Source organism: Orycteropus afer, unplaced genomic scaffold (genome assembly GCF_000298275.1).
Source record: "Orycteropus afer afer isolate SDZICR_OR568_19922 unplaced genomic scaffold, OryAfe1.0 scaffold00177, whole genome shotgun sequence".
In the NCBI taxonomy this organism is placed as follows: domain Eukaryota; kingdom Metazoa; phylum Chordata; class Mammalia; order Tubulidentata; family Orycteropodidae; genus Orycteropus; species Orycteropus afer.
Window position 1 is genome coordinate 7,029,215 of NW_006921764.1, and position 19,971 is coordinate 7,049,185.

The following is a 19,971-nucleotide window of genomic DNA, read 5'->3' on the forward strand; positions in this document are numbered from 1 at the left end:
TTTCTGTTTCATTGATTTCTGCTCGAATCTTGATTATTTCCTTCCTTCTGGTGACTGTGGGCTTTTCTTGCTGTTCTTTCTCTAATTGTTGGAAAAACAAATGACTTTTATATATACAAAAAGAGTGCCAATCTCAGTGTTAGTAGAGATGATAATGAAAGCTATACTATGATACCATTTTTGTTATTATTTTTTTCACCTATGAGACTGAGAAAAGATCCAGATATGGATGAGGATGCAGGAAAATAGGTCCTTATAATAGATTGATGACTGAAGCTTACCAGTTTTGTGTGACTCCAACGCCCTTGGATGCTCTTAACCTCTGTCCCATGCTTCCTCTCACTATGCCAGTACTGCATTTCTTCTTGGAGGGAAAAACAAGTTTTCTTTTCTTTATCATTTGATTCCTGGTCACTTTAATATTATAGTACCTCAGAAAAATATTATAGCTTGCGAACCGCCAATTGCTTTTAAAAATAAAAGCATATATGGTAAAACCTGCAAAAGCCAGAAACTGTATAAGGCAGAAACCTGTCGGAGAAGGAAAACTCAAACAACTTCCACTTTTAAAGCAAGAAAGAGAAAAATGGTTAGACTGCACCCTGACACAGGCAGAAAGCTTGGAAGCTCCATAAAAACAAGGCAATCTTCGGAGTTCCAGCTCTCACAGTTTTCGAGATATATGTGTGTATATGTGGGGGGAGAGAGAAAGAGACAGACATGGAGAGAATGAGAATGTATATGTGTAATATGGGGAGGTTGGCAATCAGGGAGGTGAGAGTATTTTCTCAGATTCCCTGTGAGCAATCTCAAAACTGAAAACCAGAAGATTCTGAATCTTACTATTGTACTGAGTAATTTATATAGTAAATTACACAACAGGAATCTGTAGTAATTTGGGCAGAGTAGAGTGTTATCTCTGATATGGAATCATAGCTATTTCTAAAGTGGATTAAATGATGTTATTCTTATGAGTGTTTATCAAGAGCCCAAAATGTGGATTATAACTTTTCTTAGCATTTTCATCTGATTGATTCTGAGTGAGAAGTGGCTTATACCCTTTCAGTATAATGTTGCAGATAATATTTGTTAAAATACTAATCCATTTATAGATAGTTGACTGATTTATATATTGTTTAACTCAACAAATAGTTCTCTTTTTAAAAGTTTGTATTATAATTTGGGTGAATGTTCACAGAGAAACTTAGTTTTCCATTCAACAATTTATACACATTTTGTTTTGTGACATTGGTTACAGTCCCCTCAATGTAACAGCACTCTTCCCACTTCCTCCTGGGTTCCCCGTTTCCTTTCATCCTTCTTTCCTGCCCCTTCCCACCTTCTGAGTTTGTTTTTGGCCAAATGCTGCCATCTTGGTCTCAACAAAAAACAGAACAAGTGTTCTGACTGTCTGGAATCTGCCAAACTAAGACACTGGAATATAGCAATAAATAAGACCAGCAAGGCCTATCTCCTCTCTCTCTCTCTCTTTATTGTGGTAAACTATCTAACATATTTTTTCCATTTTAACCATTTTAAAGTGTACAACTCAATGAAAGTAATTAATTCATCATGTTGTGAAACCATCACCCCTGTTTTCAAAACTTTTCATCACCCCAGGCAGAAACTCAGTACCCCTTAAGCAATAACTCCCTCATCCCCTCCCTCCAGAAACAACTAATAAATTTTATTTCTGTGTGGTTGTATCCGAAGGATCCTTTCTAAAACTTGTATTATAATCCATTTGAACCCAGGTTTAAGAATGGTGAGGAGATCTACCTTGGTCCCAAATCAAGATACCGAGTTAAAGTTGAAGGCAAAAAGCACACATTGATCATAGAAGGAGCGACAAAGGCTGACACTGCAGAATATTCAGTGATGACAACAGGGGGACAATCATCTGCTAAACTGAGTGTTGACTGTGAGTAAGACTTCTGTAGATACCTTCCAACTTGTGCTCACTACTGATTTGAGCGTTTGTTAATTCTGTTTTAGGCAAATTTTAATCTGTTTAATTCCTACTTGTGACAATTTTAATATGTAAAGTTAGATTCCATTTTAACTGAGTTGCTATGTCAGATCAATCAGGCTCTTTGAGAAAGAAACCCATCAATTTAATAGTACTTAATTCACTGCCATTGAGTCAGATCCAACCCATAGCGACCCCTCCTTGGGTTTCTGAGGCGGTATCACTATGGCAGTAGATTGCCTAACCTTCCTTCCGAGCAGTGGCTGGTGGGTGCAAAGCACCAGCCTTCTGGTTAGCAGTCAAGTGTCTTAGGCACTACGCTACCAGAGCTCCTAATTTGATAGTAGAGCACCAATATTGGGAAACATATTTGTAAACTGCCAGAAACGTTGATTAAGAAATATTTTTATCCCAACACCATATAAATAAATATTAAACACTTAGATATGATGTCAAATCCTGATAATGTTTGCTAAATCCATAAGCAAACTTACTATTCATTCATTAAATAAACATTCAACATTCTACAATTATATTCGTATCTTGTCAAGGATACAAGGAGTAAGAAGAACGTTACTCAAACCAAGAGAGCATTGTAAGAACGTTGTAAGAGCTAATTTGCTACTAGGCTTCAGAGGCATGAGAGAATTAATGTACATCATCACCAAATACCTCGTATAGCAGTCAGTGCTCAGTGTCAGCCTGTCCCAGTTGGCAAATTATTGAGGATAACTGGTAATACATGCAGAAAAGAAATTCTGCTTCTTGGCTCTTTTTTCAGCCCAGTTATAATTCATATAATCACTGAATTATTCAGGAACCATCTCAAGACACTTTTTGTGTTTTGTGGAAACAGAAACTTAAGTTTAATATAAAAAATTCAGCCATAGGCAGATATGTATCTAATATTTGTATCTATTGAAAGCAGTTATAGTTACACTGAAGTAATACAACAGATACATTCCTAAAATTCATCATTGTGTTCAAAATCATACAATTAAAACCATAGGGCTTATGGGAAAAATAAGGTTGGGATACAACACTCCAAAACTTTGTCCTGGTGGCACATTAAAAAAGAGACAGGAATCTTATAAAAAACAGTAGTACAGTGTTGCAAATGTTAAATAGTTTCTAAATACTACAATAAATATGGCACTCTACCTTGAAAAAAATCTGAAGTTTGCTTGTGGAAGTGGGTGTCAGAAGTATTGCCATTTTGGATAGTGAAGTGGAAGGAGGATTATTTGAATCAGATGGAGAGTTGTAACTTCAGATGTTGGTGGTATGGCTTAAATCACACATTGAACTGAGGTAGCTGGTAAATGTTTGAGGCATGTACATGTATGTACTTGGGCATCCCTAACTCACTTCAGCTGGATTCAATTTCCTGCATATGTTTAACTATTCTCATGTATGAAATTGTGTGTAAGCAAACATGAAATGCATGTTGTGCTCAAATTGTTCCCTAAGGTATCAATTGTATTGGGACAGAGTCTCATTTTCTAAACAAGTGTTGTGGCAGAACTGACTGTATCATTGTCTAATGACACTGTCTTGTCTAGAGTTTGGGTTTGGCATTTGAGATGGTCTATTTATTCAAACCCACCTGGAGACACCCCAGAAGGAAAGCCTGAAAATCTGCTCCCAGTAGCTCACAGCTTTGAAAATTCCGTGCAGTGCAGTTCTACTCTGCACACTTGCAGTTGCCATGAGTTGGAATCAACTCAATGACAACTAACAACATAATTTCTTTCTATAGTGAAACCTCTGAAGATACTGACTCCTCTGACTGATCAAACTGTAAAGCTTGGAAAAGAAATCTGCTTGAAGTGTGAAATCTCTGAAAACATCTCAGGAAAATGGACTAAAAATGGCCTACCTGTTCAGGAGAGTGACCGTCTAAAGGTTATTCACAAAGGAAGGTAAGCAAGCTTGGTAATCCACAAGTGAGACTTGGTTCCCATCTCCTCTCTCTACACTTTCTAAATTACATACTTGATGGGATATTTGAAGAGTGACCATACAAGGAGGAGGATCTTTCTGGATCTTTGCTTCCAGTTAGCAGGAAGGTGTGATTTCTCTATTGTACATCGTGTCCAGAAGGAAGGTTGGGCAATCCATCATGTCCTACCTGTGAGCTTGTGTCTGCACTTCACACCATAGTGCTTTGCTTATTTAAGAACCAACCCTTCATTGATTCTTTCCATCTAAAGTCCCATCTAAACATGAGGTTAAAGGAATGATACTGAATTCCAGTTGAGGAGCTGGTCAAAATAATTTAACACTCCTTAACCAAAAACTGTCAAATGACCTTGCCACTATTTTTTTAAGAGTATGTTGTTGTTGTTAGTTTCCATCCGTCTTCCTCCAATTCATGGCACCTTATACATAACGATAACGTGTGCCGTCTTCACAATCATGGGTATGTTTTAGCCCACTCTTCAGGCTGCTGTGTTAATCCATCTTGTTTCCCTCATTTTCACTGATCCTCTACTTTACCAAACATGATATCCTTAGAATATGCTATATGCTTGTGAGAGTTGAGCAATGAATACAAAAGACAGAAGAAAAGTTGATGTCTTTGAATTACGGTGTTGGCAAAGAATATTAAATATACTACGGACTGCTAGAAAACAAACACATCTGTTTTGAAAGAGCTGCAGTCAGACTGCCCCTTAGAAGCAAGGATGATGAAACTTCGTCTCCGGTCCTTTGGACACATTATTAGGAAGAACCAGTCCCTGGAGAAGGACGCCATGCTTCATAAAGTAGAGGGTCAGCACAAAAGAGGAAGACCCTCAGTGAGATGACTGACACAGTGGCTGCAACAATGGGCTCAAGCAGAGTGAGGATTGTGAGGCTGGCACAGGACCGGAAGTGTTTCATTCTGTTGTATGTCGGGTAACTATGTGTTGGAACCAACTTGATAGCACCCAACAATAACATAATCTACCAAAGATCTAAGGCCAGGGTTCTTCGCCTTGGATCTGTGGACCTTTAGGAGATCATGAATTGACTTCAGGAAGCCCAATAAATCCTCTGAAATTGTAAGCAAAATTCTGTATGTACAATTACATATACCTCTCTTCAGAGAGAGGATCCATACTGTCCATGAGATCTTCACTAGTCCATGACTTTAATAAGGGTAAGAACTATTGTTCTTAGGGTTTGGCATGTCCAGTCAAAGTCAAGATTGTTCTTTGTAATTTCTTGACTCTGAAAGTATGGCATTATTGCTATGCCTTGTTTTAGCTTTGTTTAAGATCTGAAAAGGAGAAAGGACTGACTAATAGACTTTTGTGTACATAATAAGTAGGCTATCTTTGCAGAGGTAATTCTGTATAATCCAAAATAAAGATTTAATGTGGATCAGTATATAGGAAGATTCAGGCTTCACGTTCATTCTTTCTCCCTTTCTTTGTCTATTCTCTCTTTCTCTCTAGACTGCACTAAATGAATTAAGCAGATAAAGGCCAAATATCTCTTCATGTTGGGTCATAATAGATGATCTAAATCTTTGCAAAGTCTTAGAAATATGTTTTTCTCATTTCCTTAGAATCCACAAGTTAGTAATAGCGAGTTCCCTCGTTGAGGATGAAGGTGATTATGTGTTTGCACCAGATGCCTACTCTGTTACTTTGCCTGCCAGAGTTCATGTTGTTGGTGAGTAGATCAAAGAAATTACAGAGTTGTATTTGTGTTTGTTTGTTTTTACTTCCTTTGGAATTATAGGGAGCTCTAGTGGCATAGTGCCTAAGGCATTTGACTGCTAACCAGAAGGCTGGTGGTTCAAACCCAGCAGCCACTCCTCAGAAGGAAGGTTGGGCAATCTACTTCTGTAGTGATACTGCCTTGGAAACCCAAAGAGGGGTTGCTATGAGTCGGGTTTGACTTGATGGCAGTGAGTAAGTGAGTGAGTGTGACCAGTGTTTAGCACTAGCTGGGCACTAGCCCAGATATTCACATGCAAATGACTCTCTGATAACAAAGGCCATGTTTAATATTCCAGACCCTCCTAAGATCATCCTGGATGGTCTTGACGCTGATAACACAGTGACAGTAATTGCAGGAAACAAGCTTCGTCTTGAGATCCCAATCTCTGGAGAACCACCTCCTAAAGCCCTTTGGAGCCGAGCAGATAAGGTTTGATCTATGTATGTGCGCACACACACACACACACACACATCCCCTGCTCTCTGACAGAGGGGAAAGGAAAATAAAAGTACAGGGTGTGTTACCTATATAATTCCTTTGAGGAAGAAAGATCACTGATTTTCTTAATACCATTCATTTACTTTTCATATTTCTGACTACCTACTGTGTGCCAAAGGCACTCTGGTGGCACAGGGGTTTAAGGCATTTAGCTGCTAGCCAAAAGGTCAGGGATTTGGACCCATCAGCCACTCCATTGCAGAAAGATGAAGCAGAAGGATTTACAGGCTTGGAAACCCTATGGTGGTCACTATGAGTCGGAATCGACTTGATGGCAGTGGGTTTGGGTTTATTTATTTATGACTCTGTGTCCGTCATGTTTTTAGGTGCAGTGAACAAGGTCCCTACTCTCCTTTTCATGAGTATCACGTAGGATGGAAGAGAGATAGACAATGAAATAAATAATAATAATAAATGAATAAAACCATGTCAAATAGTAGTAAGTTCTACGAACAAAACCAGGTGATATGATAGCAAAAGATAGCCACTATAAATGACAACAAAGAATCCATTACGTGAAGATGAAGGGAAGCATTTTCTGAGCAGATGCAATGTAAGTACAGCCATGGGGAAGGAATGGTTTGTTATGTAGGAGACATAGAAGGCCAATGTTAGTGGAGTTGAGTGAATGAGGAGGAGAAAAATAAATAATGCTGGAATTACAGAGTACCACCAGCTCCAGTATCACCCTGTGGCTTCCTGTATAAAGTGTTTTACTTTTAAAAAGCAGAACATGAGATGCCTATGTCCAACCAGTATGGAGTAACAGGGACCAGATTTACTTACACGCCTGAAATAACCTCCTAAAAAAAGCAAAAATGTATGAACCAATGGCTTTCAATATATCAAACAATGATCCCTGAGAGGTGGGAAGTGAATGAAGTGAGCCCTATGATTACCTTAGCTTCCTATCCTGGAGGCTCAATGGTTAAGCAATTGGCTGTTAACTGAAAGGTCAACAGTTCAAACCCACCATGGGAGAAAGACCTGGCCATCTGCTCCCATAAAGATTACAGCCTAGGAAATCCTATGGGGGCAATTCTGCTCTGTCTCATAGGGTCATTATGAGTTGGAATTGACTTGGCAGCACACAATAGTTACTTTGGGAGGGTTTCCAGCCAGTGGTATAGAGAAGGACAACCCAGGCAAGACCCAGTAGAATCCCTGAATTTAGGACTTCCTGAGTCCAGGAAGATCAAGGCAGCTAGAAGTCACAGGCCATGTACTAGAGGAGAGCATGGATACAGAGCAAGAGGCCTGGAAATCTGCAGAGGGTCTTTCTCAAATACTCAACTGAGTACTAATCAGTTCATTTTTCCTTTGATGTTTTAAAAAAAGGCTGATCATCTTTTATAATCTTAAAATGAGTATTTGGTTAACATGAGGAAATTTTGTTCTATTTTGAAATAGAATAATTATGAAAACTTTTCAGGAATTCTTATACTGTTGTCACAATCTTATATTATTGAAGATATATGAGACATAATCCAGGTACAAAAGAGTAGAAAATTAACTTAATAGTTAGTGGCTATTTACCCAGTTTCTAAATTACCTGGACCTTCTCTGTTTATCCTCTCTGTATACTAGCTATTCATCCTTATGTAGAAGATATGGTCTAGAAATCAGAAATAATGCTGCTTAAAATCTCTGGTTTAAGAAAGAAGGAAGGAAGCAAAAAAAAAAAAAAAAAGAAGAAGAAGAAAATATTATAGGAGGCTCAATCCCACTCTGTCTTTGGGAATTAGATGTTCACTCTTGCATGTCCGACTGGAAGGGAAAATCAATACTGAGGAAGCTGTACAGAAGTTTCTGACATGAGTTTAAGTATTTTTTTCTTTTTTTAATAAATATTATTTTATTATGTTTTTGGTGAGAATTTCCACAGCAAATAGTTTCCCATTTGGCAATTTCTTATCACGTCTTCAGTGCCGTTAGGTACATTTCTCACAATGTGTCGACATTCTCATTGTGCTCTGATGCTCCATTTCTAGGACTCTAGTTTTACTGCCTGCCTTGTTTTCTCGTCTTTGCTGTAATTTTTGACCTTTTGGCCTCATACAGATAGTTGTTTAATGGAGCCCTGCACTCATGGGTAATATCCTTTATTTTGTGTGCCAATCCTTTATTTCACTAAAAGGTAACCTCAGGGGATAGTTTTGGTTCAAGGTTTAAAGAATATCTCAGGTCACTCATCTCAGAGAATCCTTCAATTTCAACTGGTCCAGTAAGTCTTGACTTTTATTTAAAAGTTCAAGTTCTGTTCCACATTTTTCTTCTATGTTATCCAGGCCCATCTATTGTGGCCCTGATCAGAATGGTTGGTAGTAGGAACCAGGTACCATCTAGTTCTTTTGGTCTCAGAGTAGATGAGGCTGTGGCTTGTGTAGGCTATTAGCCCTACTACTTAGAGAAGAAAGACTACGTTCTTTTTGTTTCCTCTCTCTCTTTTGCTCCTCAAGAGTAGAGACCAATAATTTTGTCTTTGGTGGCTGCTTGCAAAGTTTTAAGACCCTAGTCACTACTCACCTCACTAGGATGAAGAACATGAACTTTGTGGTGCTGGTTGACTGAGTTGTCCCACAAGACTAAGGACCTAAGTCTTCAAACCCAGAAAATCATTCTTGCCAAGGTGTTGAGTTTCAGTATTTCTAATTTCATATTCAAAGAAGATCTTTTCTCTATAATTATACTTCTACACTCATATTTTAGCCCTCTGACTTTCTTTTTGGTGAGTTAGTAGTTAATGGGCTTTGGAGTCAAATCCCAACTCTACCAGTTCTTAGCTGTGTGACTTTGGGCAAGTTAAGCCTCAGTTTCCTCATGTGTCAATAGGGTAATAATGTCTTTGTTATTGAGGTTGGTGGAGAATTAAAGTGAGAAAATATAGTTAGGCACTGGTATCATGTGTAGCTTGTGTTATGAGGTACCCTAGAGTAGCCTTTGTTGTTATCTACGTCATGCCTTTTTTTTTTTTCCCCCATTAGGCTATTATGGAGGGCAGTGGCCGGATAAGAGCAGAATCTTACCCAGACAGCAGTAGTCTGGTCATTGACATAGCCGAAAGGGACGACTCGGGTGTTTACCACATAAATCTGAAAAATGAAGCCGGAGAAGCACATGCAAGCATCAAGATTAAAGTTGTGGGTAAGCTGTCTGAGGAACAAGGTTCTGGAGTCAAGTTGACAAGATTAGATCCAGAGTAGATTTTGCTAGTTGTTGGTTCTCCCAACTGTACTGAGCAGCCAACAAAAGAAAAGTACAGCATAGCAATAAGTTGTAAATCACCATCTCTCTTTTCCTGCCATTTCTACCACTCTTTTTCTTTTTCTTTCTTTTCTCTTCTCTTTTCATTTCTTTCCTTTCCTTTTTTCTTTTTCTTTCTTTTCTTTTCTCCTGCCTTGAGAGTTCTTTATTGCAGGAATGAACAGTGAAAGTTAGCCATTTGGGGTTGTTAGTCATTAGCTCTCCACAGACATATTCCTTTTTGGTGCCCTTTACCCATCACTAAACACAACTGGTAAATAAATTCCCACATCAAAATCATTAGAGTGATGGACTTCTGGTAAGATGGTGGAATAGGCAGACAAGCTACACAGACTCTCTTCAACAAAGAAAAGAGAAATCAATTGATAGAGATACAGAAGATAATCCTGGAGCCCTGAGCTTTGAAATATACAGAAGTGAATTAGGCACTAACTAGTGGAAAACCTGAATGAAAACAGAGAATACAGACACAGATGGAGCTGTGTACAAAAGAGTGGAAAATTACTCAGCTACTCTGACAGCACCAACAGCCTGAATATTTTCAAGTGATGTAGGGACCTGAGAATTGACCTAAAGATCAGCCTTAGTCACCAAAGGCTGCAGGGACGACTGCACTAGTGGGCTATGGCTAGGAAGGGAAATAGCAAGGAGGGACACAACCTGAACTGTGAATGTTCGGCTATCCAGAGGATGCAGCTATTTTGATTGTTTACAAGCAGTGGCCATTTTGGATATTTAAAGTGACCGAGGGCACAGCCATTTTGAATGTTTACAAGTGGTGGCCACTTTGGATATTTAAAGTGACAGCATTCTCATTTGAATTCCAGGGACCTAAGAATAGGCTCCATTTCCCAAGGACATGGGAAAGGAAACAGGTGGTGAGTGTATAAGTGCTGCCAACTAGCAAATAGAGGGGCACAATACCCTGTTTACATAGATAACATCCAAACAAAGCAAAGAAAACAAAAATTGTGGGCAAGTCATTCCAACATAAAATCAGAAATTAAATATAAACACAAAAATGAAATAGTGTCTCAGAGACAATAGCACATCACAGTCCACACAAAGAAGCAAGATAAAGCAGGAGAAACAAGGGACCAAAATACAGACCCAGAACACATCTATGAGGAAGAAGCAGCATTGGAACTCCTTGATAAGGAATTCAAAAGAATTATATTTAGGTACCTTCAATGGATTGAAAGGCAGATCAAGGAAAACAATGACAAAATTGAAGAAAACACAGAGAAAACCCTAGAACAATTTCAAAAGATAATACAAGAACAAAATGACAAAATAAATGAAAAATTAGAAATGATACAAAATCTACAGATAGAAATCCAGAAAATTAATACTAAATTTTCAGAAATAGTTAACACATTGAAAGGGCAAAGGAGTAGAACTGAATCAATGGAAGACAGAATTAGTGAGATTGAAGACAAATATGTGAATACTTCTTTGGAAAGGAATCAATCAGAAAAAAAGATCAAAACAAAATGAAGAAAGCCTAAGGTTCATGTGGGATACCATCAAAAGGAATAACCTACGTGTAATCGGAATTCCAGAACAGGAAGAGAAAAATAAAACTACAGAGAAAATTGTCCAAGATTTGTTGGAAGAAAATTTCTCTGGTATGATGAAAGATAAGAATATATCCATTCAAAAAGTCCAATGAACCCCAAAAAGGATAGACTCAAAAGAAAATCAATGAGACATATCATCATCAAACTCATCAAAACCAAAGACAGAGAAAGAATCCTGAGAGCATCACAGGAAAAACAAAAAGTTACCTACAAGGGGCAACCAATAAGATTAAGTTTGGATTTCTCTGCAGAAACCATGCAGGTGAGAAGACAGTGGGATGGTATATGTAAAACCCTGAAAGAGAAAAATTTCCAACGAAGAATTATATACCCAGCAAAATTGTCCCTCAAATATGATGGTGAAATTAAGACATTTCCAGATAAGCAGAAATTGAGGGAATTTGTTAAAACCAAACTACCCTTACAAGAGATGGTAAAGAAAGTCTTTTGGACAGAGAACCAACAATGCAGACAACAACTGACCATCAATACACATGATGACATAACCCCAAAACCAACCCAGTTATGGAAGTATCCAAAGTAAATAAGCCTACAAGATTGTGAGCAGGGATCCAGAGACATCAATTGACAAATGAGGACATCTACAAACCAAAAAGTGGGAAAAACTGTGTAGTTACAGAACTTCTAAATGGTAGGGAAGTCAAGACAACTGTGAGATAGAATGGACTGTTCTAAACTTGGGAAGAAAATTAAAAATCACAGGGTTACCTCAAAGAAAAATGATAAACCTTAACAGCATAATAAAAAAGAGGACCAGAACAAATATTTAGCAAATACTAAAACAGTAGCAGCAGAGGAGGTAATAACGCAATTCATAAACAAAACAAGCTCAGCACAGAAAATTATATGGAACAAAGAAATCAACAACACTATGAAAAAGCACATAACAAAATGACAGCAAAAAAAAATCATACTTGTCAATAATTACACTGAATGTCAATGGATTACATGCATCACTCAAGAGATGGAGAATCACAGACTGGATAAGAAAACACAATCCATCAATATGCTGTCTACAGGAGACACACCTTAGAGAGAAAAACAAAAATGGACTAAAAATCAAAGGTTAGAAAAAGATGTATAAAGCAAATGGCAACCATGAAAGAGCAGGAGTGGCAATATTAATTTCTGATAAAATTCACTTTAAGACAAAAACCATTAATAGGCAAGGAAGGACATTATATAATCATTAAAGGATCAATTGACAAGAGGACATAACCATAATAAGTATCTATGGACCCAGTGAAAGAGCCCCAAAATACATAAACCAGACTCTAACAGAACTGAAAAGACAAATAGATGACTCAATAGTCATAGCAGGAGAATTTAATACATCACTTTCAATTACAGATAGAACAACTGGAAAGAAACTCAACAAAGACACAGAAGAATTAACAATACAGTCCACCAAATTTACCTTATAGACAACTACAGAGCACTTCACTGAACAAAAGTACAATATACATTCTTTTTTAGTGCACATGGAACATTCTCCAGGATATACCATATGTTAGCCCACAAAACAAGCCTCAATAAATTTAAAAATAATGAAATACTGCAAATACTGCATCTTCTCAGATCACAATGCTGTAAACTAAGAAATCAACAATAGGAAGATGAACGGAAAAAGAGCAAACACATGGAAACTGAACAACAGCCTCCTTACAAATGACTGGGTAATAGAAGAAATAAAAAATGAGATGAAAAAATTGCTTGAATCAAACAAGAATGAAAACAACATACCAAAATCTTTGGGACACAGCAAAAGCAATGATCCAAGGCCAATTTATAGCAATAAATGCACAAATCAAAAAAGAAGAAAGAGCTCAAATCAACACTTTAACCCAACATCTCCAACAATTAGAAAAAGAGCAGCAATAAAAGCCTACAGTCACTGAAAGAAAAGAAATAATAAAGATTAAAGGGAAAATAAACATAAAACAGAAAGACAATAGAAAAAATCAACAAGACTAGAAAAGATTAATAACATTGGCAACCCACTGGCAAATTTAACAAAGGAAAAGAGGGAGAGAATGTAAAAACATGAATAAGAAATGAATTGGGCAACACCACAGTAGAACCAACAGAAATAAAAAGGATAATAACAGGATACTATGAAGAACTATAGTCCAACAAATTAGAAAATCTAGAAGAAATGGACAGATTTCTAGAAACATACTACTTACCTAAACGAACAGAGCAGGTGGAATATTTAAAAAGACACGTAACAAAAGAATAGGTCATAAAAAAATTACCAACAAAAAAAGCCCTGGCTAGACGGTTTCACTCGTGAATTCTACTGAACATTCAGGGAAGAACTGACACTAATCCTACTCAAATTATTCCAGAATGTAGAAAAGGATGGAATCTGCCAAAACTCATTTTATGAAGCAAGCATAACCTTGATACCAAAACCAGGCAAAGACATCACTCAAAGGGAAAACTACAGACCAATATCCTTCATGAATATAGATGCAAAAATCTTCAACAAAATACTAGCCAGTAAACTCCAACAACATATATAAAATAATAATAATACATATGACCGAGTGGAGTTCATACCAGGTATGCAAAGATGGTTCAACATTAGAAAAACAATCAATGTCATAAATCACATAAATAAAACAAAGAAAAAGAACCACATGATCATATCAACTGATACAGAAAAGGCATTTGATAAAATCCAACACCCTTTCCTGATCAAAACTTTCAGCAAAATTGGAATAGAAGGGAAATTCCTCAACATAATGAAGGACATCTATGCAAAACCAACAGCCAACATTATTCTCAATGGAGAGAGATTGAAACCATTCCCCTTGTGAACAAGAACCAGACAATGATGCCTGCTATCACCACTTCTATTCAACATTGTACTGGAAGTCCTAGCCAGGGCAATAAGGCAAGAAAGGGAAATCAAAGGCATCCAAATTGGTATGGATGAAGTCGAACTATCCCTATTTGCTGATGATATGATCCTATACCTAGAAAACCCAAGGCCAAACCAAACCAAACTCACTGCTGTCAAGTCGAATCTGACTCGTAGCGACCCCTCCTTGGGTTTTTGAAGTAGTATCACTACTGAAGTAGATTGCTCAATCTTCCTTCTGAGGAGTGGCTGGTGAGTTTGAACTGCCAGCCTTCTGGTTAGCAGTCAAATGCCTTAATACTACTGAACTAATTGAGAGATTTAGCATCATGGCAGGATACAAGATCAACATACAAAAATCAGTTGGATTCCTCTACACCAGCAAAGAGGTTGCTGAAAAGGAAAAAAGAAAATCAATACCATTTACAATAGCTACCAAAAAAATAAAATACTTGGGAATAAATCTCACTAGGAACATAAAAGACCTGTACAAAGAAAACTACAAATTACCACTCCAGGAAACCATAAGAGATCTATATAAATGGAAGAACATCCCATGCTCGTGGATAGGAAGATTGAATATTGTGAAAATGTCAGTTCTACGCAAAGCAATTTATACATTCAATCCAATCCCAATCCAGATCCCATCAGCATTCTTTAGGGATATGAAAAAACCAATCACTAATTTTAAATGAAAAGGAAGAGACCTCGGATAAGCAAAGCAAATATTGAAGAAGAACAAAGTAGGAGGTCTCACACTCCCAGATCTCAAAACTTACTATACAGCCACAGTAGTCAAAACTGCCTGGTATTGGTACAATGACAGACACATAGACCAGTGGAACAGAATTGAGAACCCAGAAATACATCCATCAACCTTTGGTCAGCTGATTTTTTACAAAGGGCTGAAATCCATTAAATGGGCAAGAGGTGGTCTCTTTAACAAATGGTGCTGGCAAAACTGGATATCCATTTGCAGAAAAATTAAACGAGATCCATACCTCACGCCATGCACAAAAACTAATTCCAGATGGATCAAAGACTTAAATGTGAAACCTAAAACTACAAAGTTCCTCAAGGGAAAAATAAGGCAAATTTAGGGGCCCTGATTTATGACAAGGAGCTCTGGTAGCTAAGTGCCTAAGGTGTTTGACTGCTAAACAGAAGGCTGGCAATTCAAACCAACCAGCCACTCCTTGGAAGGAAGGTTGGGCAATCTACTTCTGTAGTGATACCACCTTGGAAACCCAAGGAGGGGTTGCTATGAGTCGGGTCTGACTCAGTGGCACATAACAACAACAACAACAACAACAATTTATGGCATAAATAGACTATCATGCATAACCCAAAATGCACAAACAGCAGAAGATAAACTAGATGAATGGGACCTTCTAAAAATTAAATTTTTATGTACTTCAAAAGACTTGTCCAAAAGAGTAAGAAGAGAACCTACAGATTAGGAAAAAATATTCAGCAACGACATATCTGATAAGGGACTTACCTCTCGAATTTATAGAAAACTCCCACACCTCAACAACAAAAGATTAACAATCCAATTAAAAAATGGGCAGAAGACATAAATAGACACTTCACCAAAGAGGATATTCAGGCAGCCAGCAAATACATGACGAAATGCTCATGATCATTAGCTGTCAGAGAGATGCAAATCAAAACAACAAAGAGATACCATCTCACCCCAGCACTAATGGCAAAGTTCAACAAGACAGAAAATAACAAATGCTGGTGAGGATGTGGAGAGGTTGGGACTCTCATACACTGTTGGTGGGACTGTCAAATGATGCAACCACTCTGGAAAGCAGTATGGTGATTACTTAAAAAGCTGGAATTAGAAATACCATTCAACCCAGCAATCCTATTACTAGGTATATATCCTAAAGTGAGAGTCAGGACAAGAACAGATACATGCACATCCATGTTCATCACAGCACTATTTACAATAGCAAAAAGATGGAAACAATGTAGGTGCCTATCAACATAAGAATGGATAACCAAACTATGGTACATACACAGAATGGAATACTATGCAATGCTAAAGAATAATGTAGAATCTGTAAAACACCACATAACATGGATGAACTTGGACGACATTATGCTGAGTGAAGTACGTCAATCACAGAAGAACAAATATACTATTAGCTCATTATTGTAAAAAGTCAAGGAAAGGTTTATATATGGAAGGAAACTCTTTGTTGGCTACCAGGGGTATGAGGTGAGGGGAGGGAACACTTCAAAAAACTAAAAAAAAAAAAGCATTGACCCATGTCCTTTAGTTTTGTGTGTTTCACTGTACATAAATTATATTTCAATAAAATGTATTTTTTTAAAAATCATTGGAGTGGAGTAGGATGTGCCTTGGTCCCTACTTGGCCATCTAAATGTAGTTTTTTCCACAGCCTGAAACCAAGTGAAATGGGTCTAGGGGATTACCAGTGTCCCAGAGTCTCATCGTCTTCTCTCCTCACTTTAATTTTCTGTTAAGAAACATATTTTAAACTGACAGGGGAAAAAAAAATCACTTTATCACACACTGAGATATATTTATAGGACCTGATAACTGGCCATTCCTAACTTGGATTTTTACAATCAATGTCTTAAATCTTCCGACTGATAGTAAATTTGATTAATTGATTCTTAATGAAATTCCTTGACTCACTTCTGCTGGAAATTTGATTTATGGTTAAAAAATAAGGAGCTCTGGTGGCGTAGTGCCTAAGGCACTTGACTGCTAACCAGAAGGCTGGAGATTCAAACCCACCAACCACTCCTCGGAAGGAAGGTTGGGCAATCTGCTTTCGTAGTGATACTGCATCGGAAACTGGAGGAGGGGTCACTATGAGTCAGATCTTACTCCACGGCAGTGAGTTGAGTTGAGTTGATCCTACATTTAGCAATTATATTTTTAATTACTGTTTTCTCGGTAATAAGCAACAGTCTTGGGTTCCCCTTGGAACTTGGTCTCTAATGTTGTGATACTAGTTTAAGGGGTTTGGGAAACCATTATTTTTATTTTTATTGGGCACCCCTTTTCTTATCCCATATTGAGTGTGACATGTTTACTCAAATTAGTACTATTGCATTTTAGTTGACATAGAAAAGTACTCTATGATTATTACCAAAACATGTTATTTTCCAATTAACACTTTCTCTGTTCTCTTTCTCTCAATTTAGTTTATTTTATCCTGTTTTTTGTTTGCTGCAGACATCCCTGATCCTCCAGTGGCACCCAGTGTGACAGAAGTAGGAGATGATTGGTGCATCATGAACTGGGAGCCTCCTGTTTATGATGGGGGGTCTCCAATCTTAGGTAACTTGTCAGTCAGTCTGTGGAACTGCCGGTGGAGTTGCTGTCGTCTTCATACACATTAGGACTGAATGCATTAAATATATTGCGTTTAGATGAAAACCTGTTATCCTGTAACTTTCAATATCCACTTAAATTGAAATATATCTTAGGATGCTCTGTAATTTCTTGACATTTCAATAGCTCCAATGAATATCATCTGATTGTTCTCTTCTGTTGTATATTTTTACTCAATATCTTAATTTTGAAACAACTATAAACCTAACTTCGGGACCTCTGGTAGCATAGTGCCTAAGGCACTTGACTGTTAACCAGAAGGCTGGCGGTTCAAACCTACCAGCCACTCCTCGGAAGGAAGGTTGGGCAATCTACTTCCATAATGATACTACCCGGAAATCCAAGGTGGGGTTGCTATGAGTCAGGTCTGACTCAATGGCACATAACAACAACAACATAAACCTAACTTCAGCTGTTCTGGTTAGTAACCATCTAGTTCCATGGGTTTATATATATGAAGACACTCCTATAAGAGTTAAATATTTAGAAGAATTTGCTTCCTCTAAGGAATGAGAATTTTCTTCTCCATCTTGATAAGGGGACTCACAAAATTGGTCATTTTCCCTTTCCTACCTTCATTGGGGGGAGCTCAGGTAGCATAGTGCCTAAGGCACGTGACTGCTAACCAGAAGGCTGGCAGTTCAAACCCACGAGCCACTCCTCGGAAAGAAGTTTGGGCAATCTACTTCCGTAGTGATACTGCCTCGGAAACCCAAGGAGGGGTCCCTGTGAGTCGGAGCTGACTCGACAGCACATAACAACAACCACCTTCACTGGTGTGCTGGTTAAGGCATTTGGCTGCTAACCAAAAGGTCGGTGTTTCAAAACCCCAGCCACTCTTTAAAAGAAAGATAAAGCAATCTGCTTCCCTAAAGATTTACAACCTTGCAAACCCATGGGGCTCTGTATGAGTCAGAGTCGACTCAATGGCAGAGAGTTTGGTTTTTGGTTTTACCTTCATTGAAAGGGACTAAGAGCTAAACCTATTGCTCACTTATAATGTCTGTATGAGTTGCTATGACATACATATAAATTGTTGCATTTTATTTTTCTCTCTTCCTGGTACAATTTTATTTTTTCCTAGTCCTGTTATTTTATCTTCATCTGTGTCTTATGACACTAATATGTATAGTCCTTATCTATCTCAAACAATTGTAGTCCAATCTATCTCAAACAATTATCAATGGGATATGTGAGTATTTAACTTACAGTACTGAGAATATGTAAATTTTTAAAGAATTGCCAGTGTCTGCCAAACTTTAAGTTTGAAAACCAAGGGAAAACTTATAGTTTCCATTTTGTACCACCGCAGGATACTTTATTGAGAGAAAAAAGAAACAAAGCTCCAGGTGGATGAGGCTGAATTTTGATCTCTGCAAAGAAACAACTTTTGAACCTAAGAAGATGATTGAAGGTGTGGCCTACGAGGTCCGCATCTTTGCTGTCAACGCAGTTGGCATCTCCAAGCCCAGTATGCCCTCCAGGCCTTTTGTTCCTTTGGGTGAGTCAAGAGAGATGTGTCTTTGCCATGAGAATCATTGCCTCAGATTCTGACTGCTGTCCTCTGCCTGGAGCAGGCCTAGAAGCTTCTTGGCATGGTAGATGGAGGTTGGGTAGGGACAATTTGTTGTCTAAAATTTTAAAAACAACTGTAGTAGAGTTAAAGAGCTTCATAATATAGGCCCCAGAATTCAGTAAAATTCCAGTGACAGCTATGGGTGGTTCCAGTTATCATTCCCCACTGGAAATACACCCAAGACCACTCTCCAGTGATCTTCCTGAAGGTATAACCCAGGATAGTACCTTAGTGTAAACACTGTAACTAAAAAGAACTGAGATTGATTCAACAACCACACTTGGAAACTTGCCTCTTTGCTTTACAATTTTGCCTTATATATTACCTATTGTTCTGGTTACCTAGTGCCGCTCTGACAAGAATATACCACAAATAGGATGGCCTTAACAAACAGGAGTTTATTATCTAACAGTTTGGATGCTTTAAGTCCAAGTTCAAAGTGCCAGGCTCTAGGGGCTGGGTGAAAGCCCCTCAGCCTTGGCCTTCAGCTCTGCCTCCAGCTCCCGGACCACTGGAGCTAGAGGCTTTTCTTCACTCAGACAGCTGCTGTCTGCTGAGGCTGCCAAGCCCAAGGTTGAGAATTAAAAAGGCACAGTCCTGATGTTACCAAATCACATGGCAAGCCATTAATTCAAGTCCATTGTAAGTCCCAAGGTCGGCAGAGCATGGCAGGCTGCTGAACAATGACACGGCTACATGCAGGGCTCAAGGTACTATAAGCTAGAGACCATTCCCAAGGCTTCTCCTTATATACAGGAAGCAGACCACATCCCAAAGGCAGCTACTCAGCTGCTTGTGGTAGATCCCACCATGGCGTTGATTGCCAGTCTCATCATGGGGTATTACTACCACCAGCTGCCCAGCCACTCAACCAGGCCCAGCCAAGTTGACATACAATTTAACTACCACATCTATTGAACCAAAATATTTAGTTCAGTGAAGGCAAAGAAACAGAAGATAAAGTGTCTCCACTTTCTTGTGGAGTCTCTAGGTGGTACAAACATTTAATGCCCTCAACTACTAACTGAAACGTTGGAGGTTTGAGATCAACCAAGGGTACCTTGGATGAAAGGCCTGACAATCTACACCTAGGAAGCAGCCACT

General features: G+C 38.3%; 1 protein-coding gene across 1 annotated transcript in view; it reads left to right on the plus strand.

The window, feature by feature from the left end:
• The window catches only part of MYBPC1 (myosin binding protein C1), an 82,918-nt gene that overhangs the window by 40,137 nt on the left and 22,810 nt on the right, over positions 1-19,971 (plus strand). The window contains exons 14-20 of the mRNA XM_042781826.1: positions 1,755-1,921; positions 3,729-3,891; positions 5,526-5,632; positions 5,979-6,112; positions 9,166-9,325; positions 17,133-17,237; positions 18,604-18,792. Coding sequence (XP_042637760.1) covers positions 1,755-1,921; positions 3,729-3,891; positions 5,526-5,632; positions 5,979-6,112; positions 9,166-9,325; positions 17,133-17,237; positions 18,604-18,792 — 1,025 coding nt within the window. The remainder of the gene's footprint in view (positions 1-1,754; positions 1,922-3,728; positions 3,892-5,525; positions 5,633-5,978; positions 6,113-9,165; positions 9,326-17,132; positions 17,238-18,603; positions 18,793-19,971) is intronic.